Below are 19,353 nucleotides of genomic sequence, written 5' to 3' on the forward strand. Positions count from 1 at the left end.
GACAGTGAGACTCCTTCTCAAAAAAAAAAAAAAAATCTGTTTTTCATAAAGATATTTTCAACAGAGCTTCAAGTACACCTATTCTTTCTTCTGTTTCCAATCCACTGTTAAGCCCACTCAGAAATTTTTTATTTCAGATGTTATTTTTTTGTTCTGGAATTTCTATTTAATTATTTTTCCATATTTCCTGTTTCTCTGCTGGGGTTTCTCATTTACTCACTGATAATAAGCAAATTTTCTTGAGAATAAATCCTTAAGATTTAAAATTATTATCTGCTAATTGCAATATTTGGCTCATCTCAAGGTCTGACTCCACTGATTTTCTTTACTTGAGTATGGATCACATTTTTCTTTCTTCATGTGTTTAGTCATTTTGAATTCTAACCCAGACCTTATGAGTGACATGTTATAGATTCTAGATTGTTACATTCCTATAACTTGGCTTAATTGAAACTCTCTCTCTCCTACTGTTGCAACAATTGAAATATCTGTTCACTTTTCTTAGCCTTACCTGGGCTATCTAGAGTCCTCTATGCACACACATTCAAGGCCACCCAGATACTTGGGCATATAAAGACATAAAGAACTCAGGCTCACACTCTGTGGCTCTCTTCAGGACATTCAATTTCCAGCTTTGGTGACTGCCTGCATATTTCTATCCCATTTTACCACTATGTGTTGAATTGATGAGGGCCTGTCCTCAGGCAAAAAGCCATAAAAATGGGAAACTCACCCAGTGACATTCCCTTCTTCTGTGTCAACTACTTTTGTTTCTTCCTGCTTTTAGTCATTCTCCAATGCCTTCAAATAGTGTTTATACTTGTACAGAGTTTATTAGTATTTGTAAAAAGGAGATATATGAGTATTTGATTATGAGCTACTCCTGCTGTACCCAAAGCAAGTTGTTTTAATCAGAACTTATATTGATAATGCTCAAGCATGAAAGTATCTTACAGAATTTAAAAATCTATGTGCTTTCACAAAGACTGAAGTAGAAGAATGGTATATTAGCCACAAGAATCATATTTCTGAAAGTCAGGGCTTAGAAGACACTTAAACTAAGCAACACAACAATATATTTGTAATACACTTTGTCTTAGTCTATTTGCATTGCTGTAAAGGAATATTTGAGGCTGGGTAATTTATGAAGAAAAGAGAGGCTGGGCATGGTGGCTCATGCCTGTAATCCCAGAACTTTGGGAGGCCAAGGGAGGAGGATTGCTTGAGCCCAGTCTGGACAACATAGGAAGTTCAAGTTCAATCTGGACAACATAGGAAGACTCTGTCTCTACTATAAATTTAAAAATTAGAGGGCATGGTGGCACGTGCCTCTAGTAGTTCCAGCTACTCCAGAGGCTGAGGTGGGAGGATTGCTTGAACCAGAGGTGCAGAGGCTGCAGTGAGCCATGACTGCACTACTGCACTGCAGTCTGGGAGTTGTCTCACTCCAGAGTGAGACCCTGTCTCAAAAAGAAAGAAAGAAAGAGAGAGAGAAAGAAAAGAAAGAAAAACAAAAGAAAGAAAAGCAATTTATCTTGGCTCATGCTTCTGCAGGCTATACAGGAAGCATGGTGCCAGCATCTGCTTCTGGTGAACCCTCAGGAAGCATACAATCATGGCAGAAGATGAAGGGGAGCCAGTGTATCACCTGGTGAGAGAGGGAACAAGAGAGAAAAGGGGAAGACTACAGACTCTTTTAAACAGTCAGATCTCACATGAGCTAACAGAGCAAGAACTCACTCATTACCATGAGGAGGGCACCAAGCCATTCATGAGGGGTCTACCCTCACGATACAAACACTTCCCACCAGGCCCCACCTGAAACACTGGGGATCACACTTCAACATAAGATTTGGAGAGGATACATATCCAAACTATATCACACCTCAACTATATTTAGACTATATTAAGTACAAGTGGGAAAGTGATGTGATGTCTAATACTTAGAGCTGAAGGAAATAAGATTATATAATGCAAATTAAATTATAAAGTCAACGAATCAGAGCAGAAGGAAGCAAAGTTCCTTTAAATAATAGAGACTAGCTGAATATGCATTAACATATCTAAAGAAGGAGCTGTCAGTCTGAGGAGTTGGTCGGCAAGGGACACTCACAGAAAGGAAAGGCACAGAGGCAAACATCAGCAGTGCCTATCTAAGCACTGTTAAGTAGACAGTGAATTGTAGCCAGAAGACCTCATGCATCACAGTTCTAAGTCACATTATCTCTCTTGTGGAAATAAATGCGTCCGACTAATTACAGATACGCTGTCAAATTATATAATTCTTGTTGTTTTCTTGTTTTCTCTATACCCATTAAAATATTCTGATTATAAACTGGGCTTCCTACACATGTCAGTCTACAGAGAAAAAGAATGCCTGACTCACATCAACTCAATTCTGTGTCAGTTATATATCATCATACATCAACAAATTGAAGTATCCAGCCTGGGCAACATAACGAGGCCACATCTCAATAAATAAATAAAAATGCTTACTTTAGACACTAGCTCTGTAAGCCTAATCAACATGTATCTACTGTGAGAGATGAGATCCCTCACAATGTACTTCATTAAACTCTTAACAGTCCACACGGAGGGGAGACCTCAGACTGTGATAATACCATGGTCACACAGTAGTCCATGGGGCTATTTATTCCCTAGATATACTAACTTCATTGAGTAGTACAAATCTTTTAACTACAAGAGTTTGAAGCTCAATTATTCACATTATTAAACAAATGAGCCTTGTTTTTTAATAGAGCGTATGTGTTTAGTTATAGAAGACAGTGAAATAGATACAAAAGAACACACTTTTGAAAGGTCAGGAAACTAGATAATAGTTCCTGACATAAAATCTCTTAGAGTAGCAAAGAAGAGATTTGGTTACAAAACTGGAAAAAGTGCCAAATTCCTATTTATAACCATTTATTTGTATAGCAACTAGTGACTTGCTTAGATCATTCGTCTACTAATGATAGGACTAGATCTCAATATTATATTTATTATTACTACATAGTCTTGGTAGGAATCAGATGAAATGGCTGTTTCAGAATATGAAAATAAAATTGATTGTAGATCAAACCTTGAATGTTTTCAGTGAAATGTATTATAGGAATTATATCATAAAGATCTATAAATATCAGTATTACACATCGCTACTTGATGGCCAGAATTAGCTCTATATTTGGAATTTTCTTCTAACACATATTGGTTGAGAAACATTGTAAGAAGGATGAGGTAGGTGTCAATGGGAGAAAAATTATTTTAATAGTATTTTTAAGGCTCTTCATGATCTTCTCCTCATCTGAGACTTTTCACACTCTAATACTTAGTAGACTAAGAGAAGTTGGAGATTTCCAGAGATCTGATATGTTATAAATTTAATGAGAGAAAAAAATATGTAAACTAAATAAAGGCAAAAATCATTTCAGTAACATTTCTGTACAAAACTACAAATAACTTTTTATGAGATAATTCATCTCCTAATTTTCTCTGAGAAAAAAATTTTTGGTACTAATTCAACTCTATTAATATTTAAAAATCTGTATTGCAAAGATACATATTGCAAAGATATTCTTCATAGAATTTCACCTCATCTTCTCACCCTTCTTTGCTTGGTATTAAATACCCCCTTTGTTTTAGTGATTTGGATTTCCAAATCCTTTTCCATCTTGGTTTTTCTCAAAAATTCATTCGAGAAACATTTTTGAGTAATTTATTAAATTCTATGATATATACTAGATGTAGAAGATTCAAAGGCAAGAGAATTATTCAGTCTCAAGGGGCTTAGATTCTATTAGAGAACAGCAGACACATAAACACTAAGTACAGTAGAGATATATATAAGATAGAAATATGTCTGGGTACAGTGCGGGCATATAATAGTCAACAAAGTTAATACTAGCTGCCTTTAAATGCAAACGTACAAATACTGGTGACTTCATACAATGACAGTTTAATCCTTGCTCACATTACAGTCTAATGCCCAATGCCAGTCAGGCAGCCCTTCTCCATCTCTTGGCCCTGATACCTGGAGAACATGGCCTCCAAGGTCACTAAGGCAGGAAAAGTGAGAGGTGGAGTTTTCAGGAGTTGATTTTTCAGGGCCAGACTTGTGACTGGCTTGCATCCCTTTTGTCCATACTCTACCATCCAGAACCCAAGCACATAGAACCAGTCTAACTGTAAGTGAGGCTGGCAAATGCAGAGGACCACATAGTTATTGGACACTAACAGCCTCTGCTATAGGCTGAATGGTTAATTCTACCCAGAAAAGCTTCATAAAGGATACAAAGCTTGACTTGGGTTTCAGATCACTCTGCTTTATCAAATGTTATCCTACATAATGAGAAACCCGAGAGAATTAACAGAAAAATTATTATAATGATAACAGAAGTCAATAAAGTAGTGGGGCATTCATTCACTCAACAGATAATTACTGAAAACTGACTCTATGCCTGTTCTAGATGCACAGAAAATCTCAGTGAACAAAAAATAAAAATTTATTTCCCTGTGGGACTTATATTCTAGATTGGGGAGATAGAATGTAAAGTGAATTATATAGTATGTTGGTAGATGGTAAGAAAGGAAGAGAGGGAATAGGAGAAGAATGGGTTTTACTTTTTAAAAAGTGGTCTAGGAGGCATCATTGAAAGATTGATAGTGAAGACTAAAAGGATGAAGGGGAGTTAGCCATGAGGATATTGGGGGAGAAAGCATTCAACACAGGACAGAAAGGCCTGGCCAGCACCTTAAGTTTGGGACTTTCCTGGCATCAGGGAACAGCAAAGAGGCTAATTTGGCTGCAGTAGATTGAGCATTTGGATAGTTGCAGGATATGAGGTGAGAACAATAATAGGGGCCATATCATTAAGGTTTTATAGCCATTGCCTTTTATCTGAGTGAGACAGAGAGTCACTGAAGGGTTTTCAGCATAGAAATCACTTATTTATTAAATTTATATATGGAAACAGATTTACCCCAGTAACAAAAAAGGATATATATGGGAAAAAATTCAGAAATGTGCAAAAAATATATAATGTTAAAAACACTCTTGAAGTACAGAAAAGGATTTGAACTAATGGGAAGACATATCAATCCTGGGTAAGAAGATTCAGCATCATAAATAAATAAACTTTCCTAAAGGGAATTTATCAACTTAATTTTAAAATTCATATTCTTCTGGACTGATTCTAAAGTTCATATGGAAAAATTAAAAAGCAAGAACAGCCAAGGTGCAAGGGGAGGGATGCAAAAACTAGACTTACCATATATTAAACTCACTGTAAACATTCAACAATTAGAAGAGATTGCTACTGGCATAAGAATAAATGGACACACCAAAGGAAAAAGGAGTCCAGTAAGAATTAATACACATAGAGTTTCATATATAACAAAGTTGGCATCTCAAATCAGTAGGGGAAGTCATTCATTCATTTAATAAATATTTACTGAGTACTTACTATGTTTCAGGTACTGTTCTAGCAGTAAACATATAGATAAAAATTTCTGCCCTCACAGGGCTGACATTGTAATAGGAATTATGATATATAAACTGATAACGTAGGGAAGACTGGGTAGGTGCTATGCGTCCCCTCTAAAAAATTCATGGTGAAACATAATCTCCATTGTGCTGGCATAAGGAGTTGGGGGCTTTCTTCACCATCATGAATGGACTAGTTCCTTATAAAAAGGCTAAAGGAAACTAGCTTAGGCCTTTTTATGCTCTTCTACTCTTCTGCCATGTGAGGACAGTGTTTGGCCCTTTTCGCTCTTCTGCCCTCTGCCATGTGAGGACACAGCATTTGCCCCTTCTGCTATGTGAGCTTGCAACAAAAAGGCCCTCACCAGACACCAAAAGCTGGTGCCTTGATCTTTGACTTACCAGCCTTCAAAACTGTGAGAAATAAATTTCTACTGTCTATAAATTATCCAGTCTCAAGTATTGTTACAGCAGCATAAACAGACTAAGACAGTAGCCATATTAAAAAAAATAAATCTGGATCTATATCTTAAACCATATACATAATCCAAATAGAGACTGGGCATAGTGGCTTATGCCTATAATCCCAGGACTTTGGGAGGCCGAGATGGGAGGATCATTTGAGACCAGAAGCTCAAGACCAGTATGGGTAACATAGTAAGACCTTGTCTCTACTAAAAGTAAAAAAAAATTAGCTGGGCACAGTGGCACACATCTGTAGTCCCAGCTACTCAGGAGGCCAGCCTGGAGTGCAATGGCATGATCTTGGCTCACTGCAACCTCTGCCTCCCGAATTCAAAAGATTCTCCCACCTAAGTCTCCCAAGTAGCTGGGATTATAGGCGCCTGCCACCACGCCTGTCTAATTTTTGTGTTTTCAGTAGAAATGGGGTTTCACCATGTTGGCCAGGTTGGTCTGGAACTACTGACCTCAGGTGATCCACCCACCTCGGCCTCCTAAAATGTTGGGATTACAGGCATGAGCCACCGCACCTGGCCAGAAAGTCTTTTAAAAGTATAAGTCAAACTTGAAGAGCTTTTAAAAAAAACTGATAGATTTGACTGCAGTAAAACCAAAAAACAACTGCATGGAAAACTAAACACCATAAGCCAGGTAAAGGAAAAATAAGCTATAAATAATTATCTATAATTAATATTATAGACAAAAGGTTAATCTTCCTAATATAAAAACAATATGTAAACAAATACATTATCAAAAAGATTTTAATTAATATTTAAACAACTGAGCTATGCCCAGTTTTCCTCATCACTAGGAAAATAAAAATTAACACTGAGATACTATGTTTTCATCTATCAGATTTGAAAAACTCCAGAAGTTTGACAAATCTGTTGCAAGGTTATAGAAAAACAGGTACCCAAATATATTGGTGAGAATTCAAAATAGCACAATCCCTATGGACAGCAATTTGGCAACATATATTCAAGTTACAAATGCACTTATCTTTAACCCACAAATCTCACTTCCAGGACTTTATTTTACTGATATATAATTATATAATTTCGTACATGTGCAGATTTATGTGCAACATAAAAAATGAGCTGGGCACAGTGGTACACATCATGTGTACTGCTGCATTTTCTGTGCAATATTCATCAATAGAGGCTTGGTTAAATACATGATGGTATATTCACACAAACAGAATACCTTCTAGTTGTAAAAAAGAATTGGGAAGCCATATATTAAGATGAGTAGATATCCAGGATATATTGTTAAGAAAAAAGAACTACAGGATAGTACATATAGCAACACTCCCCGACAGAAATAAAGTGTCTAGTTTTAAATTTTTCTTAATTATTTTTATTTTTAGAGACAGGGTTTTGCTCTATTGCCCAGGCTGGTGTACAGTGGCATGATCATGTTCACTGCAGCACTGAACTCCTGGACTCAAGTGATCCTCCCACCTTAGCCTCCTGAGTGTGTGCCGATAGGGACAACTGGTATTTTTGTTTTGTTTTGTTTGGTAAAGATGAGGTCCCACTATGTTGTCCAGGCTGGTCTCAAACTCTAGCATTCTGGTAACTCTGGCCTCAAGCATTCCTCCTGCCTTGGCCTCCCAAGGTGCTGGAACTACAGGTGTGAGCCACCATGCCTGGCCCCAATTTTTGCAGCCACATTAAAAAAAACCAAAAAGGGTGAAATTATTTTTAGTAATATATTTTTACTTCAATATATCCAAAATATTATCATTTCAACATGTAATCAATATAAAAGTTACTGAGATAGTTCACACTTTTTTTCATATTAAGTTTTCAAAATTTAAGGATTATTTGATGCTCATTGCACATCTCCATTCAGTGCTCAGTCACACTAGCCACGTTTCAAGTGCTCAGTAGCCACACATGGCTCCTGGCTACCATATGGGACCACACAAGTATACAATGTTTGTTCTTTGCTTCATTTGACAAATACTTATTGAATGACTTATATATTAAGAACTATTCTACTAAGAATGGGAGGTTAAAATATGCATTTGTATTTCCTCGAATTTGCAAAAAGAAGCACTGGAAGTTTAGATAAGGGCTTATTGCTTTCTTACAGTACACAGGGAGGAAAAATGTTAAGAGACAGAAATGAGAGAAATATACATCAATATATCTTTTGGTTTTGGTTTTGATCTTTGAAAAATGTGAACATGTTATCCATTTAAAACTTGCCATAGGAGGGGCCTATAACAAACATATAACAAGTATCCTCCTCCCAGCTAGATTTTTGTCAGATTTTGAACTTGTATGGAACAAGGGGCTACAAAGCTTAGCTCAAAAGCTCCAAAGTGCGTAACTTGAAAGTGGAGAAAACAAAGACTTAGCCACTCAATCAAAAGCTGGGTTGGGCCAGAAAGGATAAATGAAATCTCCCAGATGAAAAAACGAGCAAAGAACAGACAAAATAAACAGAAAACGAGAAGAGAATAAAGTTAAACCCAGCTATTTCTAAAACTGTGTGAAATGCAAATGGGCTGATCATATGTGGGCTGATCATATGTGACATATGTGACAGCACAACAATAGTACAAAGGGAAAAAAGTGATTAAGGATTTAAACTGTTAGAAGATACTTTCATTTGTTCAGGAAGAATGAAAGTACTAATTGAGGGTAGACTGTAATAAATTAAGAATGTATATTGTAATATCTAGGATAATTACTCAAAGAGTAATGTGTATAACAAGAGATAATGAAGAAAATAAAGTGGGAACTTAAAAAATGATTAGCCAATAAAAGGGTAGAAAAGAAGGAATGCTAGAGGAAAATGCTGGTCAACAAGCAAATGGGACAATGAGAAAACAGCAGCAAGATGGTAGACTTAAACCCAGCCATATCAGTAAGTTCATTAAATGCAGATGGACTAAATGGACTAAATCATACAATTAAGAGATAGAGACAATCAGATTGAATTTTTTAAAGACCTGTCTATATGTTTATTAAACACATACTTTAAATATAAAGATACAGATAGGTTAAAAAAGGATAGAAAAAGATATACTGTGTAAAACAGCAGCAAATAGAAAGCTATACTAATAGCAGAGAGGTAGACATTACAGCAAAAAGTAATACTAAAGATAAAGCAGAACATTGTGTAATGATAAAAGGGTCAATTAAACAAGAGCACATCAGAAGTCTAAACTTATATACATGTAATAATTAACATAGCTTCAAAAAATATAAAGCAAAACTGGGGAAAGGAGAAGCAGGCAATCTACCATCATACTTGAAGATGTTAACATACATATCTCAGTAAGTGATAGAATAATCAGGCAAAATATCAGTCTGGAAAGAGAATGTTTGGATAACATTATTTACCAATGTGACTTAATTGAAATTTATAGAATGCTACACCAATGAATTGCTCCTTTTCAAATATGCCTAGAACATCAACCAAAATAGATTCCATGAGGGGTCATAAAGTAAGTCTCAATAAATTTCAAAGGAACAAAATTGTAAAGAGTATATTCTCTGACTAAAATGGAATTAAACTTGAAACCAATAATAAAATATAACCAGAAAATCCACAAATGCTGAAAATTGAGCAATACACTTTCATAGAATTAACAGATCAAAAAAACTTTCAAAGGATATTAGTAAACATTTGAATTAAACAAAATGAAAATACGACATCAAAAATTGTGAGCTGCTATTAAATTAATTCTCAGAGGAAAATTTATAATTTTAAAACATTATGTTAAAATAGATGAACATAAGATAATGACAACTGTTGAGTCGTCTAACAGAAAGAAAAAAGATCAAAGAAAAGTGAACAGAGCCTAAGGGTCCCATGGGACAACATCAAATGGACCAAGATACCTATTGTCAGAATTCCAAAAAGAGAAAAAAGAAAGGGATAGAAAGAATATTTAAAGAAATCATTGTTCAAAACTTCCCAAATTTGATGAAAGACAATATAAATATCCAAAAAGGTTAATGAAATCCAAGTAAGATGAACTCAGAGAGACCCATAATGAGACACGCTACAATCAAACTTTTAAAAGCCAAAGAGAGAATCCTGAAAGCAGCAAGAAAAGTGACTCCTCACATAGAAGGCATCCTCATCTAGATTATCAACAGATTTCCCTGATCAAAACTACGCAAGCCAGAAGATAGTAGGCTGACAAATTCAAATGGCTAAATAAACAAACAGAAACAACTGGAACCAAGAATCCTATATCCAACAAGCAATCCTTCAAAACTAAGAGTTTTTAAGGCATTCTGAGTTAAAGCTGACAAAATTCATTATCACTTGACCTGTTCTGCAAAAAAAACTCAGGGAGTCCTAGATGGTGAAATTAAGATATCCATAAAGATAAATACATGAACAATTTTAAAAGCTAGTATTATCATAAAAATAGTTTGTAACCCCATTTTTATCTTCTACATAATTTAAGAGATTAATGTATTGAGTTGAATTCTTAGTTTATGTTTTGTAGCCACAATATACAAAAATACAATTTTGTGACAATAAATGAAAGAAGTGGGGACAGAGCTATAAAGAAGCAGTTCTTATATGTGATTTAAGTTAAGCTGGTATAAATTCAAATTAGTGTTATAACTTAAAAAAGTTAAATTTAATCCCTGTGGTAAACACAAAGAAAATAGTTATAGAATATACACAAAAGGAAATGAAAAAGGAATTTAAACATTTTACTAGAGGCTGGGTGCAGTGGCTCACACCTGTAATCCCAGCACTTTGGGGTGCTGAGGCAGGCAAATCACCTGAGGTCAGGAGTTCGAGAACAGCCTGACCAACATGGAGAAATCCTGTCTCTACTAAAAATACAAAATTAGCCAGGCATGGTGGCCATGCCTGTAATCCCAGCTACTCGGGAGGCTGAGGCAGGAGAATCATCGCTTGAATCCGGGAGGCGGAGGTTGCGGTGAGCTGAGATAGCGTCATTGCATTCCAGCCTGGGCAACAAGAGCAAAACTCCGTCTCAAAAAAAAAAAAGAAAAGAAAAGAAAAAAAAGTTTTACTGCGAATAAATCAATTAAACACAAAAGACAGTAATATAGAAAATGAGAAAAAAAAAAGTGATAAGGCATATAGAAAATAAATAACAAAATTACAAAAGCTCCTTCTTATCAGTAATTACTTTAAATGTAAATAGATTAAATTATCTAATAAAAGACAGAGATTAGAAAAATGGACGAAAACACATGATGCAACTATATGCTGACTAGAAGCATTTTAGATCTTAAGGCACAAATACAGTTGACCCTTGAATGACATAGGGGTTGGGGCACCAATCCCCATGCAGTCAAAAATCCACATATAACTTTTGACTCCCTCAAAACTTAACTACTAATAGCCTTCTGTTGACTGGAAGCCTTACTAATAACATAAACAGTCGATTAACACATATTTTATATGTTATATGTATTACATACTATAGTCTTACAATAAAGCAAGCTAGAGAAAAGAAAATGTTATTAAGAAACTCGTAAGGGGGCTGGATGAAATGGCTCATGCCTGTAATCCCAGCACCTTGGGAAGCAGAGGTGGGAGGATCACTTAAGGCCAGGAGTTTGATGCTAGGAGTTTTCTGAATAGCCTAGTCAACATAGCAAAACCCCATCCTCTACAAAATATAAATTACCAAGTGCAGTGGCGTGTGCCTGTAGTCCCTGCTTCTTGGGAGGCTGAGGCAGGAGGGTCACTTGAGCTCAGGAGTTTGAGGTTGCTGTGAACTATGATCAAGCCATTGCACTTCGGCCTGGGCAACAGAGCAAGACCCTGTCTCTTAAAAAAAAAAAAAAAAAAAAAAGGGCCAGGCACAGTGGTTCACACCTGTAATCTCAGCACTTTGGGAAGCCAAGGTGGGTGGATCACCTGAGGTCAGGAGTTAGAGACTAGCCTGGCTAAAAGGCAAAACCCCGCCTCTACTAAAAACACAAAATCTAGCTGGGTGTGGTAGCACACACCTGTAATCTCAGTTACTCAGGAGGCTGAGAGGCAGGAGAATCGCTTGAACCTGGGAGGCGGAGGTTACATTGCACTACTGCACTCCAGCCAGTGAGACTCCATCTCAAAACAGAAACGAAAACAAAAACAAAACATGAAAGAAAGAAAAGAAAATTGTAAGGAAGAGAAAATATACCTCTTACTATTCATTAAGTGGAAGTAGATCATCATAAAGGTCTTCATCCTTTTCATTTTCATTTTCATGTGGAGTAGACTGAGGAGGAGGAGAAAGAGGAGGGGTTGGCAGGCAACATAACACAAAGTATATCTAATGTAAATAGTGAATGGTTCTAGTTAGAACGCAGACCAAGGAAGAAATGGCCACAAAGGTAGTTTGAGGGCCAAATGGTAGAAGGCTGAAAGAGCTAGGCTAAAAAGTGAGGTATTACTTCACGAGTGGTAGATGGGTAGGTGTGAGGGCTGTCACTGAAGGGTTTTTTTGTTTTAGCTGGACAAACGATGATAATTAGGCTCTGGGAAAATTGGTTAGGAACTATTTTTATTTATTTATTTTTTTTGTATTTTTTTTTTAGTAGAGATGGGGTTTCACAGTGTTAGCCAGGATGGTCTCGATCTCCTGACCTCGTGATCCGCCCGTCTCGGCCTCCCAAAGTGCTGGGATTACAGGCTTGAGCCACTGCGCCCAGCTGGAACTATTTTTATAGACAAAGCAAGGAGTTAAGAAACTCTGAGCTAGTATAATAATAGTAAGAACAGAAAGGACTAGAGAGATGAGAGATATAGCAAAGGTAGAAATATGATTTCATAACTGGACAAGAGGGCAATGACAGAGTCAAATATATGTCTGGGGTTTCTCAGTGACAAGATGGTTGAGATGTCGTAATAGAAACAGGAAATGCAGAAAAACAGTATGAAGTGGGATGGAAAATGAGTTTATCACTCTTAGCTACTGCTATTACAGCCTATTACAGGGCTACATTAGAAATGTGCTCCTAAGATAATTGGAAAGCAGTTATTTTTATAAAATACGAATTAAAATATATCTGCCATTCAATGTCACTGAACCTTCAGTCACTATATTTTTTTCCTTTTCTCTCAGCTGCCCTTTTGTTCCCTACCCTGCTCCCCTACTTCACTTCCTTCCAGGGTGTTTAGCAACTCCAGAATACACCATTCACGTTACAAAGAGGGTGCCAAGACACAGAATCTCCTGCTGTTGTGCAATGTGGTGACCTTGCTTCATTCTCTATCCATCATGAACCCATGTGGCATGGTTTCAACTACTCCCTAATTACTACTCTTACATTCTGATATTAGGAAGAAACTATATACATTTTTACACCTGCTGTGGGTTGCCAGCAAACTTGGCCATTCTCTATCATGGTAACTTTTTGAAAATACACTAAAAATGTATCTATCCAAGGTACAAAAGCAGGATGACAACCTAGGTTTCTTTCCATTTTAATGAATCTCCAAATTCCAGCATTCTTAGTTCTTTCTGTCAACTTATTCAGTGAAGTATAACAGATAGCTAGTATACAGATAGACATTAAGTGCATAGCTTGATGGACCAAGCACTCTGCCCACAATGCCATTAAATCAGATATAAATATAAAAGCATAGGAAAATACCCTATAGGTTACAGAAGAAATCATAATGAAAAAATGTTTAAACCTAAAACTGAACAACAAACTATAAAATTTTTAGGGTAAAACAGAAATGTATTTGAAAATTTTTAACATCAAATACTGCCTATTAGAAAATAAGGCTAAAGGTCATTGAGCCAAAGAACAAAGTTAAGGAATCATGCTACCTGATTTTGCTCATTATAAAGCTACGTTTATCAAGACTTGTATTGGTGAAAAGACAGGACACATAGATCAACAGAAAAGAATAGTCCAGAAATAGACCTGCACATAAATGATCAAGTGATTTTTGACAAAGGGGCAAAGGCAATCCAATGGAGAAAGAATAATCTTTATACCCATGTAGCCATCATCAAGATCAAGACACAAAATACTAGTATTTAAAAATTATTAAATGCACTTCTTCTTTTTTTTTTTTGAGAGACAGTCTCGCTCTGTCGCCCAGCCTGGAGTGTAGTGGCGCGATCTTGGCTCACTGCAAGCTCTGCCTCCTGGGTTCACGCCATTCTCCTGCCTCAGCCTCCTGAGTAGCTGGGACTACAGGCGTGTGCCACTATGCCTGGCGAATTTTTTGTACTTTTAATAGAGATGGGGTTTCACCGTGTTAGACAGGATGGTCTCGATCTCTTGACCCTGTGATCCACCCGCCTCGGCCTCCCAAAGTGCTGGGATTACAGGTGTGAGCCACCATGCCTGATCTAAATGCACTTCTTCTGATAAGCATTCTTGTTTTATTTTATACATGCTACATGCCATATCACCTTAGAAAGAATCCAGAATGAACATATTATAAAGTTAAGTGAAACTTGGGAGTTGTATTCAAAGGTGACATATGACCTTTGGCATGTCACTTAATTTCTCATTTTCTCCTTTTTTTTTTTTTGTATTATTTTCTAAGGTCTCCCCTGCCTCCTTTCTCTAAGATGTTTGTGAGAATTAAGTGTTGAGCAGAGTCAGCAACAAAATTTGGGGGGGACTATCTTTGGAAATGTTCTATATCTAGATGTGATAGTGGTGGTGATTTCACAGGTACAAACATTTGTCAAAATTAATCCATTGTGCACTGTAAATGAATGCAGTTCATTATACATAAATTATATCTCAGAAAACAGATTAAAAAACCAAAAGAGTATACTCCTGAGGGACATCATGAGTGTTAAGTAATTGTTAATTTGTTCCTCCATTCTCTTCCCTTTACATATTCACTAGAGAAGAAAAACACTGGGGCACTATTCCCCATGTGAAAAGCCCTAAAATCTTCTTGAGATAGTTGTGAGGTTATTTCTTTTTGTCTCCTCTCCTCCATACTACATCCCAGTATCTTCAACTTTTCCTATGAATTTTACTTTTCTGTCCTTTTATGTAGAGTAAGATCTTAAATCTAGATTCTATACCTCTCAGTTTGGTTAAAGAACAAAAAAGAGTAATTCACATGTGTTACAAAATATCTTTAGATCTTAAGTGTTAGCTCCACAGTATACGGCAGTACTATGATATTAACTCAGATACTAAAAAGAGGTTTATTATATACACTTAAATCCTATTCAACCAATTCATAGGAATCAGGCTACAGAAGTACTATTTTGAAGTTTTTTATAGGTCACTGGCTGTATCTGCACTCCCACAGTGAATTATATTATTTTAAAACAATAGTGGCTAAGATACCATTCTTTTTTATTTGCTACCACTATTAGAAAAACAATGCTTCTTTTGTTTTTTAACATATAAAGTGTAAGTTTTGGTGCCAACTCTGTTATCGTGTGCTTATGTATTAAAAACTCAAAATAAAATATCTCATACTAGGTTTTTTTGATTAGCAAATTCCCTAGCTATTTTGCCAGGAATATTAAGCATAGACTGCCTTTCTTAAATTGCTAAAATCAAAGAGTTCTCTAAAAGGGATTATTTTTTAAAAATATGTCTAGGCTAGGAACTCCCATTACCAATTTTCAAAATAAACACCTTGATTAGTGAGATTTTTATTGTGCTATTTGTTTTTGTTTTGTTTTAAAAGGATACTTTTCTGTACATAAATATGAAGAATATGCCTCATACCTTTTCATCTTACACTTTTTGTTTACTTTTTATCACTTCTCAAAGAAGTTAGTAGACAATAAAAAAATAAAGTTAACATCTTCCCCTAGTCCATTTAACTCACCTACAAAATGGGCTGGGAATAGTAGGTATCACATAACAAAGCCCCCCATTCAGGCAAAATGACTTGTGACTGGGACCACAGGGCTCTTCGTGATCTAAAACACATACATATATAAAATAGAGAAAAGCAAATTAAAGTTTTCCTAATGCAACAAGGAATAGGAATAACTATCTTAAACTGAAGTCGCAATTCTGAAAATCAGAATGAATAATTTTTTTTTCTCAAAATGAAATACTTAATTCTATTCCTTACTTGACAGACTGGGACTTCTATGTCTTTGAGAGAAAAATTATGTCCTAAAGATATGGCCATTAACTATAATGGGTTTAGATACTAAATAACAGAAATAAGGAATACCCAATTAGTTAGATTAAAAGGAGGTGATTAGGATCTTAGAACAAACAGGGTCTTTCTCACTTACTACAGAGATTTGGCAGTATTACCTAGAGTTTCCCTGTCCCAAGAATTTATTTAGATTCTTGTTTTTCCTATTAGGTCTCAAATACATTAATATCTGAAATTGCGTCTGGTAAAGGATTTAGATAATTAACTTTTTATTTCCAAAGTTAACTTTAAATGTTCCTATATGACAATCTAAATGTCAGAAACCAAAAATAATCTTATAAGGTGTTGATTTGCAAGGTGATTTTAGGTAATAGCTACTAACTATAAAGACATATCTAAAGTTACAAAGAAAAATTAAAAAGCGAAGTCACAGCTTGATATACAGCCAAATCTTTTAGAATATTAAGAAAATAAACCTCTACTTCTCTCTTGCTTCTTGTCTCTCTTTCCTCTTTCTTTAGCCTCATCTTCTTTCTTTATCTTTGACCTTTCCTTTATCTGTCTTTATCCCTCTGCCTTCCCTTTCTCCCTTGGTACCTCTCCTTCCTTCCAGCCTCACCCCCAAGACCTTTTATAAAAAATCCCTGGCCACCAAAGCCATTGTATAGAAAAAATTAGAATAACAGAAGGATTCATTGAGTCATTATACTAGTAATTTATGAAGAGAAAATTGGTGAATATTTTATCTTTCAGCCTTAAAGGGGAAATTATATTGCTTTAAAATTGTACATTGTTAGTTCTTACTTGTTTCTGTCTAGGAAATGACCCAGAATCATCTAACAGGAATAAGAAAATGGCATTACTCCCATTGGGACTCCAATTTGACAGTAAAATCAGTATATTAATGTAAAAAAATTATCTAGCATTTATGTGCCACTAAGATATCAATGCTTGCTAAGATATAATTGCTATGAGTCAGATAATCTCCACAATCAGATTTTCAAATTTTAAAACTTTTGTTTTACTTTAGAATTGAGAAAATCCTGTTTCAGCATCACATTATAGCCCAAAGAGTATAAAAATGAAAAGAGGAAATCAGAACTACGGAGAACTGGTGAAAAAGAAAGTAAAATCAACCAAAATGAATTCTTTGAGTTTTTTTTTTTTTTTACACAATGCCATGCTTCTTCCTAATCAAACAACTTTCAACAAGATTATAAAATTTTTCAGGAATAATTTGGCTAAAAAATAAAATTAACACTACATCAGAATCAAAGGAGTCATCATATATGGTTTTCCACTGAGGGTGGAAAGTGACTTTATCACAGCTAAAATTAGTGTCCTTGTTTTAATCGGATTATAGTCAAACATATCTCAACACTTGGCATTTATTTTATCAATAAAGAAAACTCATCTAACCTGAATCACTATTTCTGAATCTACTTTTATTCTGACTTCTATTTCCTTTACTATTTGAGCTGATTTCAGATATAGAACAAGCTAGAATGTATCAGGTTATAAAACCAATAAAACATGTATGTCTGAAATAAAATAGTTTTATGTCATAAAGGAAGGTCTCTCAAAACCAAATATTGCATATTTGAAATATTAATTTCATATTCACATCTCTTCCAATGATGTCGGAAGGGAATAATACAGCCTTGTGTTAATATACATTTTTGATCGTTGTTCTATTGCTATGGAAACATATTGACAAAAACATATAAATGTATTAGAAATTACCTGTTGGCATCTTAATTTGTAAATAGTTTCATTCTTGATCAAGAGATTAGGGTTGAAAAACAGTACCTAAAACAGTTTAAAAAATAATAATTTAAGGAAAATGGTCTTCTTTTAAGGGCATTATAAAATGTCAAATATTCTAACAGCAATATTCTTAAATGTTGAAAATAATAAAGACATTTATATACTAGGGACAAATTTTAGTTACGGCATTTTTAGATACCTATTACGTTTCAATAAAAAATATGAACAAAACTAAAAGATCAATAACATACTTAATATAAATCATTGCCTAAATAATGTAATTTAATCTTAAATATCTCTCTCCAGAAAAGTCTAATAAGGCTTATTTTTAGTAAACATTATTAACATAGTAGAGTACTACATGGAATTTTACATGAATGATATGAGACAGTAAGTAAAACTGAATGAACTGAATTGACTTTCTGCTTTTTCATAAAGCTTATTTACAATCTGACTCTTAAGTAGAATCAATAACTTCCACTTTTTCAATTTATTGAAAATAGCCAAAATGTACTATAGAAAAATCTTCAATTGCATTTGAAGTTTTTGCACTTCTATAGAACCTTTAAAACTTTTATAAAAGCACTTTTAAGTTTACCATAGATTGCACATTACATTTATCAACCCATGCGAACCTTTCTTCTAAAAAATGTCCAGGGCTGATAGGTGCAGCAAACCACCATGGCACACATGTAATAAACACACTATGTAACAAATCTGAACGTCCTGCACATGTATCCCAGAACTTAAAATTAAATTAAAAAAAAAAAAAGAAAATGTTAACCACAGAAACACAAAAAATGTCTGGCATCTGGCAAAGCAATGTAGCTAATAAGACACTCTTACATATGAAGTTTCCTGCTATAACAGAAACAAAAGAATTCAAACATGTATCTGAAGAGGTGAAGCATTTATACTTACATTATGATTACAAGCTCCCAATTCTGTTCTATAAAGAACACTTCTGACCTAAACAGAAAGACTCTTAACAGAAATCTCAATCTACTAACACAGTTGTAATATCAAGGTCTTCTCTCAAAGCCAACAGCTCTTTCTTAGACAAGCAGAGAGGCAGAGAGAGCGAGCAAGCAATCGAGAGAGAACACACACGAGCGAGAACAGGCAGGAAGGAGAACATTAAATCTATTTGATTTTTAAAAATCACTGACTCATACTGTTTCTTTTTTCCAAACAAATAGGACTCACCCTCAATAAAAACTTACATTCACACACAAAATAAATTTTGTTGGACATGCAGTGCTTCAAAAGTTTTTGAATACTGCAGACAACAGCAGCTGTGACTTGCATTTTATAACATGTCAAAAATCTGATTTATATGGCTGCAGTGTGCAGTGTGGGCGAGGTCACGCCAGACCAAGGTGTGCACAGAGGTCAGGCACTGGCCAAGGGAGCCACCCCTTCAATTTACATGTTCAGAGTTGCAAATGGAGCAGAATTTTATTTAGAAAAGGAGTTGTACTAAGGGGCACTTCCAAATCACTGTCCAAGTTTTAAAGGTAAAAACCAAAGCACATTCTTCAGACTCATTACTTATCTTTGCTTATCTGAATAATTCAAGACGT

The 19,353-nt window shown here is 35.3% G+C and overlaps 1 protein-coding gene across 1 annotated transcript in view; it reads right to left on the reverse strand.

Annotated features, from left to right (window-relative positions):
- Window positions 1-19,119, reverse strand: part of NRG4 (neuregulin 4) — a 71,196-nt gene extending 52,077 nt beyond the window's left edge. Inside the window, exons 1-3 of the mRNA XM_023197615.2 lie at window positions 18,994-19,119; window positions 17,747-17,812; window positions 15,719-15,812 (exon numbers count right to left, since the gene is read on the reverse strand). Of these exons, the coding sequence (XP_023053383.1) occupies window positions 15,719-15,812; window positions 17,747-17,756 (104 nt within the window). The 5' untranslated portion in view covers window positions 17,757-17,812; window positions 18,994-19,119. The remainder of the gene's footprint in view (window positions 1-15,718; window positions 15,813-17,746; window positions 17,813-18,993) is intronic.
- Window positions 19,120-19,353: the final 234 nt, after the last annotated feature.

This window comes from Piliocolobus tephrosceles, chromosome 6 (assembly GCF_002776525.5).
Source record: "Piliocolobus tephrosceles isolate RC106 chromosome 6, ASM277652v3, whole genome shotgun sequence".
Classification (NCBI taxonomy): domain Eukaryota; kingdom Metazoa; phylum Chordata; class Mammalia; order Primates; family Cercopithecidae; genus Piliocolobus; species Piliocolobus tephrosceles.